Here is a 17,019-nt window from a genome sequence, read left to right on the forward strand (position 1 = left end):
GTTAATTATCTTGCTGTCAATGGAGGCCTCACTGAGCCATCGGATTTCATCAAAAATATCTTAATTTGTGTTCTGAAGATAAACGAAGGTCTTACAGGTGTGGAACAACATGAGGGTGAGTAATTAATGATAGAATTTTCATTTTTGGGTGAACTAACCCTTTAAAGACAATTGTGCTGCTTAATATTTTTATGGAAAACAAGATGCTTTTTTTTTTTTCTTCTGATTTTTTGATGAATAGAAAGTTCAAAAGGACAACATATTTTTAAAACAGAAATCTTTTGTAATATTATAAATGGCTTTACTATCACTTTTGATCAGTTTAATGTGTCCTTGATGAATAAAAGTACTAATTTCTATCAAAAAATAAATAAATAAATAAAACCCTAAACTGACCCTAAACTTTTGACCCTAAACTTCCTATAAGACAGAAATACAATACACAAGACAAAATTTGATTTTATTATTTATATATTTAGCAAATTTACAAATTTTTTCATTTAAACAACAAATGAAGTTAAACAGCAGACAGCTTAAAGGCCAGACTTTAGAAAGAATTACTATTACTATCAATGAGGAAATAGGTTAAAACACAGTAAAATATTAATTTAAGTCACAGTACATGGGTGAGGGAATGAACTGATGGTCCAACATGCAGAAACATGTTCAGTTTCTCTCTTTCTGTCTGGACAATACAGCGTTTAAGATGATTTGTAACCTGTACACAAAACAGACTTTTACATCATGTGTTGAATAAAAAGACAATATCTTTATTTAATTCCATTGATTTATATTTGGCAAAAGTTAATAAACCATTATATTTTTAAATTTTACATTTAACCACAGATTAACATCTTTAATGCACAGCTATTCTATGAAAAAAACTCACAAATGTTCAAAACTAGTACAAAAAAGTAATAGACAGGCTCATGATTGCTCACTAAATTAATTTTTTTCTGAAAAAAAAATGGATGATTTCTTTCTGAGAAAGATGAATTTGATCCGTTATGGTGAATCATCCATTTAAAACAGTGAATATAAATACAGAAGAAACTGTAATTTGTTTTGTCCTGGAATGCTGACGCTGATGTGTTGGATAAAGGCCTGTAAACATTTACCTCTGTAAATACTGAACTCAGTCTGAATCAATTACATTCTGGCCTTGTGCACTCCGCCGTGATTTTGTGGAGAGCTGTAGATGCCCTTAACGCGCTTGTTTTCGGGGTCAAAGGGTGATTTCAGGTGAGCTGTAGCCTTATATGTGACGCCCATCCTCTCCAGGGTGAATTCGCCACTGCGGATGAAATCAGGGCTCACCTGGGGGTGATTTGAACAGACATATTTAAGTGAGTTTTGAGTAAGATGGATTTATGATTAAAACTAAAAGGCTTTTATTTTTTCATTCCTATCAGTGTCGACCATGCAATGCAAATGAGGTCTGCTCTCATCACCTCCCTCTCTTTCTATCTTTCCCCTCCTGCTCGCTCTGTCAGGGGTTGCATCTCTTTTTAATTAAATCTGAACAAGCTGCAGGCATTACCCTGTGGAGTCGAGATCAAGACATAGTTGCTGGAAAACTAGCCTGACCTCTTTAAGTGGGCACACTGCAGTCTTAATGGACACATTGGTAGATGTCCACTGATTGGCACTAAGAATTAAGCAGTAAACTGTGGATATAGCAACTAAAGCACAAACTTCTGTGCAATGGCTCTATGTACAGATAAAACATACTATTTGCTCATATAATTATATTGTAATAATACAACTTCTCTATGCAGCATTTAAGAATGATAACAAGGTCTTAACTTGAGCTCCACATACTCCTGCCTATGTGTATTTAAAGAGGTAGTTCAAAATATTGATATGCCCTTCTAACCCTCTATTAAAGTATTTAAGTTTCTTCACAAAAAGAGGCAGAATGCTAAAGCTTCTGTTTTTTTTTCAATACAATGAAAGTGGATGGTTATTTATAGAATGCAACAGTCAGGTTCAGGAAGGAAAAACTCCATTCATTTTCTCTATAAGTGAATTGATATTAAGGATAACTTATAAACCTTTAAATGCAGACCTAATGTGAGCGACAAGGTTGTTAAAGGATTAGTTCACTTCAGAATTCATATTTCCTGATAATTTACTCTCCCCCATGTCATCCAAGATGTTCATGTCTTTCTTTCTTCAGTCGAAAAGAAATTAAGGTTTTTGAGGAAAATATTCCAGGAATTTTCTCCATATCGTGGACTTCACTGGGGTACAACGGGTGGAAGGTCCAAATTGCAGTTTATACGTGGGTTATACGTGATCCCAGATGAGGAATAATGGTCTTGTCTAGCGAAACGATCGTTCATTTTCTAAAAAAAAAAAAAATTATATATATATATATATATATATATATACACACACACTTTTTTTAACCACAAATGCTCATCTTGCACTGCTCTGTGATCCGCTAGAAAGGTCACACGTAACGTAGGTGGAAGTACCACGCTAGGGCAAAAAACTCCATCTCATTTTCTCCTCCAGCTTCAAAATCATCTGATATCATTGTTTTACCTTTTTTGTTTTTTGTAAAGGGTGTTTAGCTTAGTCTTTGCACGTTCGCTTTGTAGACACTGGATCTGTACTTTCATCTATGTCACGCGTGACCTTTCCTACGTGATTACGTCATGCGTGCGGATCTCAGAGCTAGTTCAAGATGAGCATTTGTAGTTAAAAAGTATATACATTTTTATTTTTTTAGAAAATGACAGATCGTTTCGCTAGATAAGACAATTATTCCTCGTTTGGGATCACGTAGAGCCCTTTGAAGCTGCACTGAAACTGCAATTTGGACCTTCAACCCGGTGAACCCCAGTGAAGTCCACTATATGGACTCCTGGACTCCAGGAATCCTGGAATGTTTTCCTCAAAAACCTTAAAGGGTTAGTTCACCCAAAAATGAAAATTATGTCATTTATTACTCACCCTCACGGCGTTCCACACCCGTAAGACCTTCGTTAATCTTCGAAACACAAATTAAGATATTTTTGCTGAAATCCAATGGCTCAGTGAGGCCTCCATAGCCAGCAATGACATTTCCTCTCTCAAGATCCATTAATGTACTAAAAACATATTTAAATCAGTTCATGTGAGTACAGTGGTTCAATATTAATATTATAAAGCAATGAGAATATTTTTGGTGCACCAAAAAAAACAAAATAACAACTTATTATAGTGATGGCCGATTTCAAAACACTGCTTCAGGAAGCTTCGGAGCACTATGAATCAACGTGTCGAATCAGCGGTTCGGAGCGCCAAAGTCACATGATTTTAGTGGTTTGACACGCGATCCGAATCATGATTCGATACGCTGATTCATTACGCTCCGAAGCTTCCTGACGCAGTGTTTTGAAATCGGCCATCACTGTATAAGTCGTTATTTTGTTTTTTTTGGCGCACCAAAAATATTCTCGTCGCTTTATAATATTAATATTGAGCCACTGTACTCACATGAACTGATTTAAATATGTTTTTAGTACATTAATGGATCTTGAGAGAGGAAATGTCATTGCTGGCTATGGAGGCCTCATTGAGCCATCGGATTTCAAAAAAAAAATCTTAATTTGTGTTCCGAAGATGAACAAAGGTCTTATGGGTGTGGAACAGCATGAGGGTGAGTAATAAATGACATTATTTTCATTTTTGGGTGAACTAACCCTTAAATTTCTTTTTGACTGAAGAAAGAAAGATATGAACATCTTGGATGACATGGGAGTGAGTAAATTATCAGGAAATTTTAATTCAGAAGTGAACTAATCCTGTAACTGATGGTGGTATATGCTTTTGTTAAAACCATCAGCCTGCATTACTTTCTACTTATTTTTTTAAATAATCATGTTTAACAGCTGAATTGTTTAAAAAAAAAAATACATCAAAGCATCGCAACAAGCAAATTGTGCCAAAAGAACACTTTAGAGCTCGCGCCCACTGCCATGAAGCACTGTGAATGATGTAATCAAGTCAGTTTTCCCTATGCTTGCAAATATATATGCATATTTTGCAATAAGCAGAAAATGTATTGTTTCTACACTTAATCACCATATTAAAGTTTTGACTATTCCTCCATCGTTTTATAATTTGATTATTTCATTTGCAGTGTGAATTATATCCCACATTATAGCAGTTAATGACACAGTCTTCTATTTCTTATCATTTTTATATGCTAAACAATAACCAACAATATTCTGTTGTAAATTTTATTAATTGATTACAGCAAATCAATTAACAGCAATTACTAATTGATTACAGCAAAAATATATACTTGTTATATGAACAAACAGTCAGTAAATACATTTAAGACGTTTTTGACATCACTGAAAAATTTATCATGCACCCAGTCTGAAATCACATACTAGGTTCTACATTTGGTTTGAAACTTACTTCACAACCGTTAAAAAAGCATGTTCTATTAAAGTATGAATGTGTGTAACATGAATGAAATTCGGACGTACTACATCTGCCATGTTGTCACTGTCATGTGACCTACGGCGTCAGTTGAGTCGCTTCACTGTCATTCACACTTCAGAATCTCAACGTTTTTTTTTGCATACTGTATAGTATGGAAGTAGGCATATTCGGACGCAGTGATGGTTCAGTGTGGGAGTTGACACTGAATGATTCACTGACTGAGTCTGATTCAAACTGCCAACTCACAAACAAGTTTGAAGATGTTCTGTGAATCTTACTGACTTACTGATTAAAAAACAGGTTCATTAGCCATTTGTTCTTGAATTGGACATTATGACTGGGGTATTGTTCATTGTTGAGTGTACGAAACTCTGGCACACACTTGAGATGGGATGATATCTGATGAAACTGCATATGGGCTACATTTTAAACAATTTATTTTCACATTTGAAACCATTTTAGTCACAGTTTGAAGCCCTGGTCATGTGTGATGAAGATGTTTAAACAAAAGTTTAAGATGTTATTTCACAGAAAATATTGACATTTGCTCTTGGTAACTTCACACGAATTCATGAAAGGACAAGCAATAACTGATTCATTAAAAAAAACATTCTTTTGAATGAGCCATTTAATCTAATTCACAAATTCTAATACTGCACAACGACTAGTATGGACTCATACAGTGCTTTTGCGCCCTTTTGAAGCTTGAAAACCCTCCATTCTCTGTTACTACATGGAACAACCAGGACATTTTTGCAAAATTTCTTCTCGTGTTCCACAGTAGAAAAAAAGTCACATGGATTTGGAAACTTAAATTTAAAATAGAAACTACGAAAAGTCTTATGCATGAAGTCTCAAGGTCTCTCGTCCATGAATAATACTTGTGTGACATTATGTCAAGTGATGTGTCTGTTATCGTCTTCCTCCTCCTCTCTGGTCTGTGATGTAGTAATGCAGTGAGCAGAGAGAGTAAAGGTCTGATCAGATCAGCACTCGACCCTGTTCAACAGTACTGCTGTCTGCGCTGTGGAATGGAGATGTCTCAGTTCTACCTCCCCATCTGTCCCTCCTCATCTGGTTGTCTGTCAGTTAGCATTAAGTACACATCCTCCTGTATCATGTCATACTCGTAATACAGGGACTTCAGAGCTGCCACTGTGTCCAAGCATTATAACACACACACACACGTTTGTTTTAGTGAATTGTGGGGACAGTCCATAGGCGTAATGGTTTTTATACTGTACAAACCGTATTTTCTATCCCCCTACACTACACCTACTCCTAAACCTACCCATCACAGGAAACTGTGTACATTTTTACTTTAAAAAAAAAAAAAAAAAAAAAAAAACTCATTCTGTATGATTTATAAGCCTTTTGAAAAATGGGGACATGTGGTAATGTCCCCATAAGTCACCCTCTCCTTGTAATACCTATGTCATACCCATGTCATTATACAAATTTGTGTCCTGATATGTCACAAAAACACGCACACACACACACACACACACACACACACACACACACACACACACACACACACACAATACATTTAAATATATATAATACATAGTTCAATTTTACATACTTACGTTAATATATTTCATTAGTATTATTACATAAATCTTTATATATTGATGGTTGAGAAACCTTGAGACTTCATTCATAAGACTTTATTTTTTAATTTCTAGATTAATAAATGTATATTTTTAAATTTTGTTGCTTCTAGTTTAAATTTTAAAAAATTCAAAACCTGTCTTTCTCCATTATTTAATAAATTAATTAAAGATGTACCAATGTATCGGCCAATAATCGGTAGATATCATTCAGATTTCAGAATAATCGGCTATCGTATCGGTAGAGAAATTTAGAATCGGTGCAACTCTAAAATTAATATTACATTTTATATATAACATTTTTTTATTTATTTTCATGGTTACTTACGTTAAGGATTGTTTAATAATAGCATGTTTTTCACTGAATTTCCACCAAAACCTAACAATGTGTTATTTAGAGTGATCATATGATGAGGTTTAGGTCATAGCGCCCACCATAGCCCATCGTTCATTTCAGAACAGTAAGTATTGATACTGGAGAAATGCAAATGAGCACTTCACAATAATAGCAGTATGTACTCAGCAGAGAGCAAGGCACACACAGTATCCTTCATCTAATCATCACTCTTTAAATGACCCTACATGAGGAACAACTCGCATGACTCACCCTGAATCATAAAAGCAGAAAAGAAAAATGAGTGCATATGCATCAAACACACACATCAGTGGAGTGTCTCTAAAAAGACTTTAAAAAGGCTTCTTAATACTTGTCTCTTAAAAGTACTTGCCCAAGCTCAAGTTCAATTATACTTAAAATATCATGTTGATAAGAAGTGACCCATTCTCATATTTTGTGTGAGTAAAACAGTCACTAAACCCACTTTTTGTAGCACTTCTACTAGTATTTTTGTCTTGATTTCCCAGTACAAATATCTAAACATTCTTAAGATACATTTACTTGAGAAACAAAATTAGGCTATATAAGATAAAGTCTTGTTTTGTATGTATCAAGTAGAAAGATGCATCAAAATTAAATGAGTTTATGCCTAAAAAAAGAAAAAAATCTGCTAATGAGGTCAGAAAAATAATCTTGTTTTCCCTTTGAAATAAATTTATTTTTCTTACCCCATTAGCAGATTTTTTTCTTTTCTTTTTTTTTTTTTAGGCATAAACTCATTTAATTTTGATACATTTTTCATAGGCTGCTGATATACAGTATAAGGAAGAATTATAAGGGTCTGATTTGGAACAGCAACTCACTTGAATTGATTTCAACAGAGTTACTTCAAGAGAAATTGAAGAACGAACTGGTGTGACGTCATTTCGAACAAAATCAGGCCAAAACGAAATTCATTCGGAGTTTGTTTAGGGAGTTCGAAACAGCTTGCCAAAGGGAACTTTCAGGAAAAGTTCTCTCCAGCTGGTAAACATCTTCAAACTACCATCGGTCCATGGCAATTATGTAATAGGTAGGTGTGTCTCTGAGACTCCACCTTTTTTGATGTGAAAACCTTTTCCAGTTCATTTTTTCTGTTCAGTCCCTCGAGGTCAGACGTCCACAAGTAAAAACACGAAAACACTGGAGAGCTGCTTTATAGTAGAAATTGAAGTTGTAATTCTAATTGAAAGAGAGACACTGTTTTTTCATGTTTAATGCTGTAAAGCCAGTCTATTTTAGCAATCTATTGTATAAAGTGCTATATTAAATAAACGTAGTGTGACTTTACTGGAGTGCTAAACATATCCACATCGCTATGATCAGATGCTGTGATTTTTGTTGTGTGTTTATTTTGTTATTGAAAGGAAAGCGTGCAGCACATATTTACATATTTATCTAAACATCATTCTCAGCAGTGTGGGCGGCGCGAGGATGTTCACTAACAGTATACTGCAGTATGGGAGGGCTTGTAAAAGAGTTAAAATTTTTTATTATTTTTCATAAAAAGACACACCTATCGTTTCGCTCCAGAAGACATTGATTCATTCACTGGGGTCGTATCAATCACTGTGTGTGGTTTGTCAAGAGTCAAACCTACGGCAGCCATTCACTTGCATTATATGGACTCACAGAGACTGATTATTTTCCTAAAAAATTTGCTTGTTTATCTGAAGAAAGAAAGTCATATACCTCAGGTATGGTATGAGGGTGAGTAAATGGTAAGAGAATTTTCATTTTTAGGTGAACTAACCCTTTAAAGTGCGGTCACATTTACTGCTGTTCGGCAAATTTTCACTGGCAAAAACCTAGTCATTCCAATAAGACTTCATGTGATTGGGAATTTCACTAGGGCAAAAGATTTCAACATGCAGATTTCGCAACAGGTTCAAGAGGATTTGTCGTGTTGACCAACAGAAAGGTGCTTGGTTTGAAACCTGCTGTGTGAGCTGTGCTTCATACATCGCTCCTCTACTAACAACAGACAATGAACTTTTTGCCTCCGCTAATGTGATTGCGCCTTTAGACAAGACCAAAATAATGTTGCCGCCTAACTTTTATAAACGACCTCATTTTGAAAGAGTGCCTATGCAGCCATAAAATGCTGTCTAGATAAACAGCTCACTAGTTTTAGAAAGACAGCTATTACACAGTACTCACCACACCCCCATCTGGGTTGCGAATATAACCATAGCCAATGGTCTTGTCAATGGCAAATCCAAACTCGGAGCGCCGCAGGTGGCCCACAGGAACGCCGTTGCGGAAAATAGCTTCCAGACCAAACATTGGCACTTTCCTGCAGGAAAGACAAACAACACATCAGTGCCGATCAAATGAGGATCTCTAAATAACATGAACACTGGTCCAGAAAAACTGCATGGTATTTATGTCAGATCCTAGAGGATATGTTAGGATCTGGCTGTTTGATTTTAACTTTTAAAATGTTTTATGATGATCATAGATCAAATCCAAATTTGTTGTGAATTCAACTTCTACAGACTGTGCTGGATGAAGATGTCTGGGCTATATGTAAAACATTAGACTACTGAAATATTTACTAAGGCTCACGGCAGGCAAGAATGAAGCTCTAAGCAAACAATTATGAAAAGTGGTGGGCAAACTCAGATATCCCCTTGAAAAACCTTATCAGTCAAATGTAAGGTGACATATTATAGCATTAGTTCGGCATTACAGCAATTATTCACTTTTAAGCCAGACGGTCAGTAAATAAATGTCAAAAAATGTGCCAGATACCCGAGGCTATGAAACCACTGATAGCCAGCATATTAGCCTACTGCTGTGCTTTGAATTTTAACCCCAAAGATCTCATTCAGGAGTAAATATACTAAATCGATGCTTACTTTTCACTGTTGTTGTGATGTTTTAAAGCAAACAGAGCAATAACCACAAAAATGATTATGAAATTCAGTCAAAGGCCCATTAAAGGTGCAGTAAGTGATTTCTGAGAAACACTGTGATATTTGTTGACACTGTTGATGTGTCTTTATCATAGCTGAAGCGAAGCAAAAATAATGCTTCATGAAAAATAAAGTGAAGATGACGAATGAATGACAAGGAAAAACAAAAAATGAACAAAGTACATAAGAGTATATACAAGCAATAGTTGGTTGTTAGTCGTCAGCAAAACACCAGCTCTAGACAAACAATGACACTCATGTTACTATAACTAACATTACAACAACAGCATATCTTGGTTCTGTGAAACAGCAAAACCACATCTACTCACATATGAAGCAGAAACAACGTAACCTCACCGTCCATTTTCAGGCCTTCCCGCTTAGGTCTCTTCAGCGCTGGAAAGCTTTTCTAATATTAACACGGGTGCTAAAGCTCTTGCCTGATCATAACCCTTCTTTTTCCAGTGATATTTCTCTGAACTTTTCTTATTTGTAATGTCTCTCAGCCATCTCTCTTTCTACAGTCTTTCTTCAAATCTCCCTCTTGCTCACTCTCTCTCATCCCCCATGTGAGTGGACACGCCCCCTACTGCTGATTGGCTACAAGTGTGTTATGCTGCTCGGTCCGATCCACTTTCAACAGCGTTTCTTAGAAATCTCTTACTGCACCTCTGTTAATTTACCATGTTAACATTCCAGCCTCCTTCATTATGTCTACATTCATAACAGCAAAACTCACTCATCAACTGTGAAGCAGACAATTCGTCTGCGCAGACCCTCAGCCTTTTGGGCCTCCAATGCCTTCCGACCCAGGAAGGGAACGGAGGTCTTCATCTTACAGGTAAATGCAAGTCCCGCCTCTAGTGGAGTGTCATCAGGACGCAGATCTGCATGCCAATGCCTGTAACCTGATAGAGAGACAGTCAAAATCATTTAAATAATAATAAAAAAAGATTCTTATGAAAATGGAATCTTTGTATTCATGTTGGTTGGTTTCATATTATATTATTAAAAAATAAACAAAAAAAAATCTACAATTGTCAAAAGTTTAATTCATTCTAAAAATGTTTTCAACAGAATGACAGTTTCCACAAAAAAGAAATACATTGATGACATTGATTTGACTGACATTTTCAACATTGATAATAGTCAGAAATGTTTCTTGAGCAGCAAATCATCATATTAGAATGATTTCTGAAGGATAATGTGACACTGAAGACTGGAGTAATGATGCTGAAAAATTCAGCTTTACCATAACATGAATAAATTACATTTTACAATATATTCAAATGGAAAACAGTTATTTTAAAAATTCGTAATAAGAATAATAATTCACGGTAATACTATTTTAAAAATAGTTTATTTTTTTTAATTACAATATTTTCCAACAAAACTTTTTCCTTTTAGGAAATAATAATTTTGAATAATTATATATATTATTTCCATCCTGAACTGGCTCAACTCAGTGCAGCGCACCGTGGGAATTTTCCTAGCCCTCCTCCTTCCCCAGCACCACCTGCCAAGACCTGCTAGAGGGCTCTCCCTACTTTCCTTGCAGCAGCTTGTATCCTCTTCACTGTATTTATGTTCATGTTTCGGCAGTAGTTCATGCCATGCCAACAGCAGCAGCGTAGCAGATCTAGTCTGCCAAGACAAAGCCTATGTACAGTCAAACCAAAATTTATTCAGACACCTTGAACATTTCATTCATTAATACAGTTTATTCACTATAGTTTTAAAAAATGGCAATAAACTATGACAAGATCTCAGAGTTAAACTGTGTCAGAAAAAATTTATCTTAATTATGTCAGATAACATTTAAGCCAAACATGGTCAGGTCAAAGTGTCTGAATAATTTTTGGTTCCAAATTATCATCAATTTTACTGGTAGTCCACTGTATGAAGAATTTTTGGGTATAATATGTCACAGTTTACTTTATTTTGCTATCCTCACTTACATAAATGAACTACTGTATAGTGTCTTGCACCCACTAGTAAAAAATATAAAAAATGTCTCAATAATTTTTGGTTTGACTGTACATTCCATTCTTATCAATAAATTGCTGTTTAATTCTATTCCGAGAGTTGTCATGATCGAAATATATTAAAAAGAATTTTAATTTAGAAATTGAAAATATGTTCATCATAAAAGGTGCATTCATGCCATGGTCTGTATGAATTTCATTTTTAGATATTTTTAAATAATTAATAGATCCAAAAAGCATCATGTCATTGAACCAAATACAAAAAACATTAATAACCCTATCCATTATTATTAGCATGCTGATGCTTTCACATAAACAGAGACTTCTTTCTTCATCATATTTAGCCATGAACTCAGGTAGAGAATTTAAACCATGAATACACAGTCTAGAAATGACCTACATAGTGAACAAACAGTGAGCTGAGTTGAGTCTCAAGAGTGCAGTGGAAGTGCTGAAGTGTACAGCTCCAGTAATGAGTTTTTATTGTGTCCCACTGTCTACTGTTCCCTTTAATTCCATGAAGAACTAAATGCATAAGGGACACCTACCAAGCTACAGTAAGACTCAACTATTATCTCCACCTGACCTCCCAGCAGCATGTGTGCTTTTACTGTTGCTCGGCCAGTGCTGGTGCAGAAAACTGCTGCGGTTTACCTTTTCAGTTTAAAGCTGTATTGAAAGAAGCACTAAGAATGAATTATATATGTGGCTCTATTTGAGAGCTATACAATGATGCTTTATGCTTGCAGTGTACATCGCAAATATATCTCCATGTGTTTTTACAGAACTCTGAACGATCAATCGAGATCTGTTGAGTGAAACTCTCAGTGGCTCAATCACTGTTCATCAACAGAGTCCCAGAGTAAATCAATTTATTCTGACACACTAAAAGCAAACTTTTACTACAGCACCTGGAGAAACACATCTCATAATGCATAAAACATCTTTTACTACTAAACTACATTTTTAGAAGAAAATGTAAGTGATCCTGTTCTGAGTGTTATTTTAGCATGTTGCTATGTGGTCTCTAGGATGTTTTTGATGATTGCTAGGCATTTGCTTACTGGCCCAGGTCTAAAGAATATTGATAGTGATACCAATTACAGTGATAGTAATAGTAATGACACTAAACCATACCTTTCTCAATGCTCAGGGAGTCAATGGCCCTGTAGCCGGCATTACAGATGCCATATTTGGCACCGGTGGCCATGATGGTGTGGTAGACGGGCAGACAGGATTCTTTCGGGATGTGAAGCTCCCAACCCATCTCACCCACAAACGACAGACGCATGGCCCTCACCTACACAAAAAAGAAAAAGAAAAACTGAAAAAAAGAGCAAATTTATAATACGTGCAGAAGAGTTTCCTGGATATTGAGTCAATTTGTTATGTATAAGGAAGCATGTTATGGGTGATACAGGGTGTTAAAACCAAGAAAGAAGAGACAAAAGTAGAAATTACAGTGCAAGTGTAATATATCTCAAGTATAATAGTTTTATGTTATTATTCAAGAATAATTCAATGACGTTCTAATTTTGTTCAAATTTTGTATACCTGAATAAACTGTTTCCATACAAACAAACAGAATTAAAACAAGTTTGCGGTTGGTAAGATTTTGTAATGTTTCTGAAAGAAGTCTTATATGTTCACCAAGGCTGCATTTACTTGATCAAAAATACAGAAAAAACAGTAATATTATAAAAAATTATTAAAATTTAAAGCAACTGTTTTCTGTTCTCGTATATTGTAAAATGTAATTTATTCCTGTGTTCAAAAGCTGAATTTTCAGCATCATTCCTCCAGTCTTCAGTGTCACATGATCCTTCAGAAATCATTCTAATATGCTGATTTGATGATCGAGAAACATTTCTGATTACCAATGTTGAAAACTTTTGTGCTGCTTGATATTTTGCCGTGACATCTTTTCAGGGATTCTTTGATGAATAGAAAGTTCAAAAGAAGAATATTTGAAATAAAAAATCTTTTGTAACAATGTAAATGTCTGATCAATTTAATGTGCCCTTGCTGAATACAAGCATTTCTTTCAAAAGAAAATCTTAACAATTCCAAACTTTTGAATGGTAGTGTAATTTAAAACAAATTTTAATGACTTAATTCCAGGGTAGGAGTTACATGGTGTACACAAAGTATAACACTTTGACAAACTAGGTGAGCTCAGTTTCAGAAGATGGTCTTCCTGGCGTATCTGTCCAGCCTCGACTGACTTCAGCTGCCTTCACCCTTCAGAAAGCTCAACTGTTCATTAAACTGGGCTGAAGTACCTGCCTCTCACTCTTACCAAACACATTAACACCCAACAAGGGATCCAGATACAGTATCAACAGCGCTAAACAGCACAGCACACAACAGTCACTTAGATAATAGGCTGGCTACTCTCCAGAACCTGCAGCAATAACAGACGCATCCGTGTGTGTGTGTGTATTACTGTGTGTTTACAGTGATCAGTGAGAGGCGGTTAATTGTGCCAGGCCTGAGGGGCTAAAAAGAAATGTGGCAGGGCTGAGATCATGTGAAGGACACCATAATCAGACAGAAACAAGCACTGTGCTCTAAACTGTAACCTGCAGGGAGATACAGTGAAACATTTCTGGCCGTCAATAGTTGTAGTCTAATTCAAGACACTGTTAGATTGGTTACCCACAATCGACTAGTCTTAGCCTTAGATAACCCATCTGCAGACTGTTCACAGACCACATCATGCATATTCAGCCAAAAGCTGGCGAAAATCGGTGGTTACAATCTGATTGGCTGGCTTTATGCAATTTATGTGGAACTGCACAGGTTTTTATCAGTTCGGCAGGAACGAAGTTGGTATTTTTCCCAGCAGCCCTTCCAGGAAAAAATAGCCAATGGATTTGCTGAAATGCAATGTTCATGGCATCACATCTTTGACAGAGTTTAGTTTGAAACAATCAGTAATTGAAAAATGCATTTATATTTCCCTTTGTTACACAAGTTATATATGATTTCAGATTTGCCCACCTCTAAATGTCACAAAAACTACACACTACTGTTGAAAAGTTTGGGGTCAATAAGATTTTTTTTAATTAATACTTTTATTCAGTAAGGACACATTAAATTGATCAAAAGCTCCTTGCTTAGACTGTAAAAACACTTGTATTTGTTTTTCTGTTCAACTGGCCACCGATGGAGAACAGCACCTGGCCAGTGGCCTCCAGGTTATTTGAGTCGGGGCCCCTGCTGTGGGTTATAGCCTTTGGTTATAAAGAAAATAAATCTAATGTAACATCTAATGTATGCATATAATAAATGTATAATGGTGCTTGATTATATAAACTAAATACTTATTTGGCTACTGTATTTTCTTGATATACTCTGTTATGCACGAGCACGTTCTGAGGTGAGTGGGAGAAAGAGTGTGATGGGGTGAGGTGCGGTGAGCAGAGATAAAAATGCATGACATCAGCCAATAGAGTTGTGTGTCTATGTTAGTCACAAGAGAGGAAGTAGACCATCTGTCTGATCAACACATACACACGTACACATGCATGCAGAAAGTGTCCCTGAAACACACCAGTGTTATTTTTGTTTTTGTTAGGGCTGTCAAGCGAGAAGATTTTTAATCTAATGAATTACATGATGTGCCAATTAATTATTTTAATTAATTGCAAATTAACCACACATCAAATTTGGCTGAGAAATTACCCTCAAAAGATAATTTAAGTCATTATTGTGTTAAATGAGAAAAGCATCAAACAGACATTATAAAAAGTAGCTTTAGAAAGAAATATTTGATTTGATTCAACATAGAATTGAATAGAACAACGGCCATGATTTTTTTTTTTTTCAGAATCTGCATCTGAATTGGCATTTAGATATATTTACAGACTCAGATGTGGCATGAATGCATTTACACTGCAATTACAATTGCATAAATAATGGCATGAGATTAATGGCTTTAAAATGTGTATTAAAGGGCTAGTTCACCCAAAAATTAAAATTCTGTCATTGTTTACTGTTTACTTGAATGTAATTTCAAACCTGCATGACTTTCTTTCTTCTGTGGAACATAAAAGATGATAATCTGAGAAATGTCTCAGGAAGTGAATGATAACCAAAACAGTTTGGTTAACAACATTCTTCAAAATATCTTCTTTTGTTCCACAAAAGAATGGAAGTCATACAGGTTTGAAACGACATGAGGGTGAGTAACATCACGCACTGAGTTGTTGCCCTGCATCATGTTCGTCACCAATCAACTGTATGAAATGTAAGAGGACCTATGTAGGTCTGGGGTGGGGCAGGTGTGTTAAATGCGTTAAATCCTTTTATATCATTACTAATTACTATAAAAATAATTTAATTACTATTTTTCATTACTAATTAATTAAATTAACATGTTAAATCATCAACACATTTTTATTTTAGTTTTATTATTTTTTTGTTAATATTTTGAATTTGCTTTTATTTTTGTATTTTTTTAGATTTCATGTTGAAGTGGGCATGAAAAGGAAGATGCGATAGTCTTTTTTTCCCCCCAATTGTGACGTATATCTGAGTAAAACAGCTTATGGAATGAGAAAAATGTAGGGCGGGACTTGACTTTGTGCTTGGGAATTGATTGGATTGTAGGAAGTTGGCTATTGCTAACTAAATGGAGGCAGATCTGTCATTATGTTAGTTTTTTTTTTTTTTTTTTTTTTTAAATATTGCTATTTATGTTTAATCAGGCCTCTGAACCGGTTCAAGGAAAAACTAAATCAAGTTTATTCATTCTAAACAGAAATGCTTATTTGAAAATACCTTTAACCGGTTAATAAAGTTATTTTATCGTTCTGTTTAATATTTTAATTTGGCAGTCAAACAATCATGGATTCAAACAGTACAGCCTATGCAAATGTGAGGTTGACACATCCAATGTGAGTGAAACACCCGCGCTCAGCTGTAAAGTCATCATAGGTATAAGTCGCTGGCATTAGGAGTTTTCAAGGATATGTCATCAACCGCTAAAGCATTATGAAAAAGAATGGCAGGTTATATCCAGCGTGGTGTGTATTTTGAAACCAGCGAAAATTGCAGGTTAGTGTAGAACTGCTACTATTCAGGAAAAAACGTATTTTTAAAATAATTAAACATAATGTTGTCAAAGTTTGTATTGTGGCTTTGAATGTTCAGAGACTTGCTTGTGTCATTATATTATTAACATTTTCCCAAAATCAAGCTCAAATGTAGTTACAAGGTTTTTCACCAGTGAATGTTGGAGATTTGTGTTTTGTCAGTCATTAACGGCCGCATCTGAGGCATCTGAAGTTCAGCATTACGTTTTCATCAACTTACAGGCTACAAAGTTTATTGTAGCTACAGTATATGGGCACCCAGTTTTTCCTGTCGTTTAATACATTTGGCCAAAATCTTGTGTTATAAAAGATAAAGTGCTATGCACAGGCTGTATTGTCTATGATTAGAGGGCAAATAGCCTACCAGACTGACACTCTTCTCGGCTCCTCAAATACAACAATAGCCGAAAAATAGCCTTTACAAACATTGTGTTTTCTAAATAATAAAAACTTATTCAAAGAACCAGTTCTTTTTTTACCCTTGAACTGCAGAGATGGTCTCCAAAATGTGTGCAGCACTTCATTCACGATTGAGGCCGGTGGAGCTATATATATTGTATTAGGTTTGCTTTCAGTTTGAGGATC

General features: G+C 35.4%; 1 protein-coding gene across 6 annotated transcripts in view; it reads right to left on the bottom strand.

Annotated features, from left to right (window-relative positions):
• Positions 1-453: 453 nt before the first annotated feature.
• The window catches only part of sardh (sarcosine dehydrogenase), a 68,740-nt gene continuing 52,174 nt past the window's right edge, over positions 454-17,019 (bottom strand). For 4 of the 6 annotated variants that reach the window (XM_051910014.1, XM_051910016.1, XM_051910018.1 and 1 more), the window contains exons 18-21: positions 12,473-12,635; positions 10,090-10,258; positions 8,593-8,728; positions 454-1,317 (exon numbers count right to left, since the gene is read on the bottom strand). In XM_051910014.1, the coding sequence (XP_051765974.1) occupies positions 1,150-1,317; positions 8,593-8,728; positions 10,090-10,258; positions 12,473-12,635 (636 nt within the window). In that variant the 3' untranslated portion in view covers positions 454-1,149. Of the gene's footprint in view, positions 1,318-8,592; positions 8,729-10,089; positions 10,259-10,810; positions 11,010-12,472; positions 12,636-17,019 lie in introns of those variants that run through there. The other 2 variants (XM_051910015.1, XM_051910019.1) reach the window with 2 other exon arrangements.

The sequence above is a fragment of the Ctenopharyngodon idella genome, chromosome 10 (genome assembly GCF_019924925.1).
Source record: "Ctenopharyngodon idella isolate HZGC_01 chromosome 10, HZGC01, whole genome shotgun sequence".
In the NCBI taxonomy this organism is placed as follows: domain Eukaryota; kingdom Metazoa; phylum Chordata; class Actinopteri; order Cypriniformes; family Xenocyprididae; genus Ctenopharyngodon; species Ctenopharyngodon idella.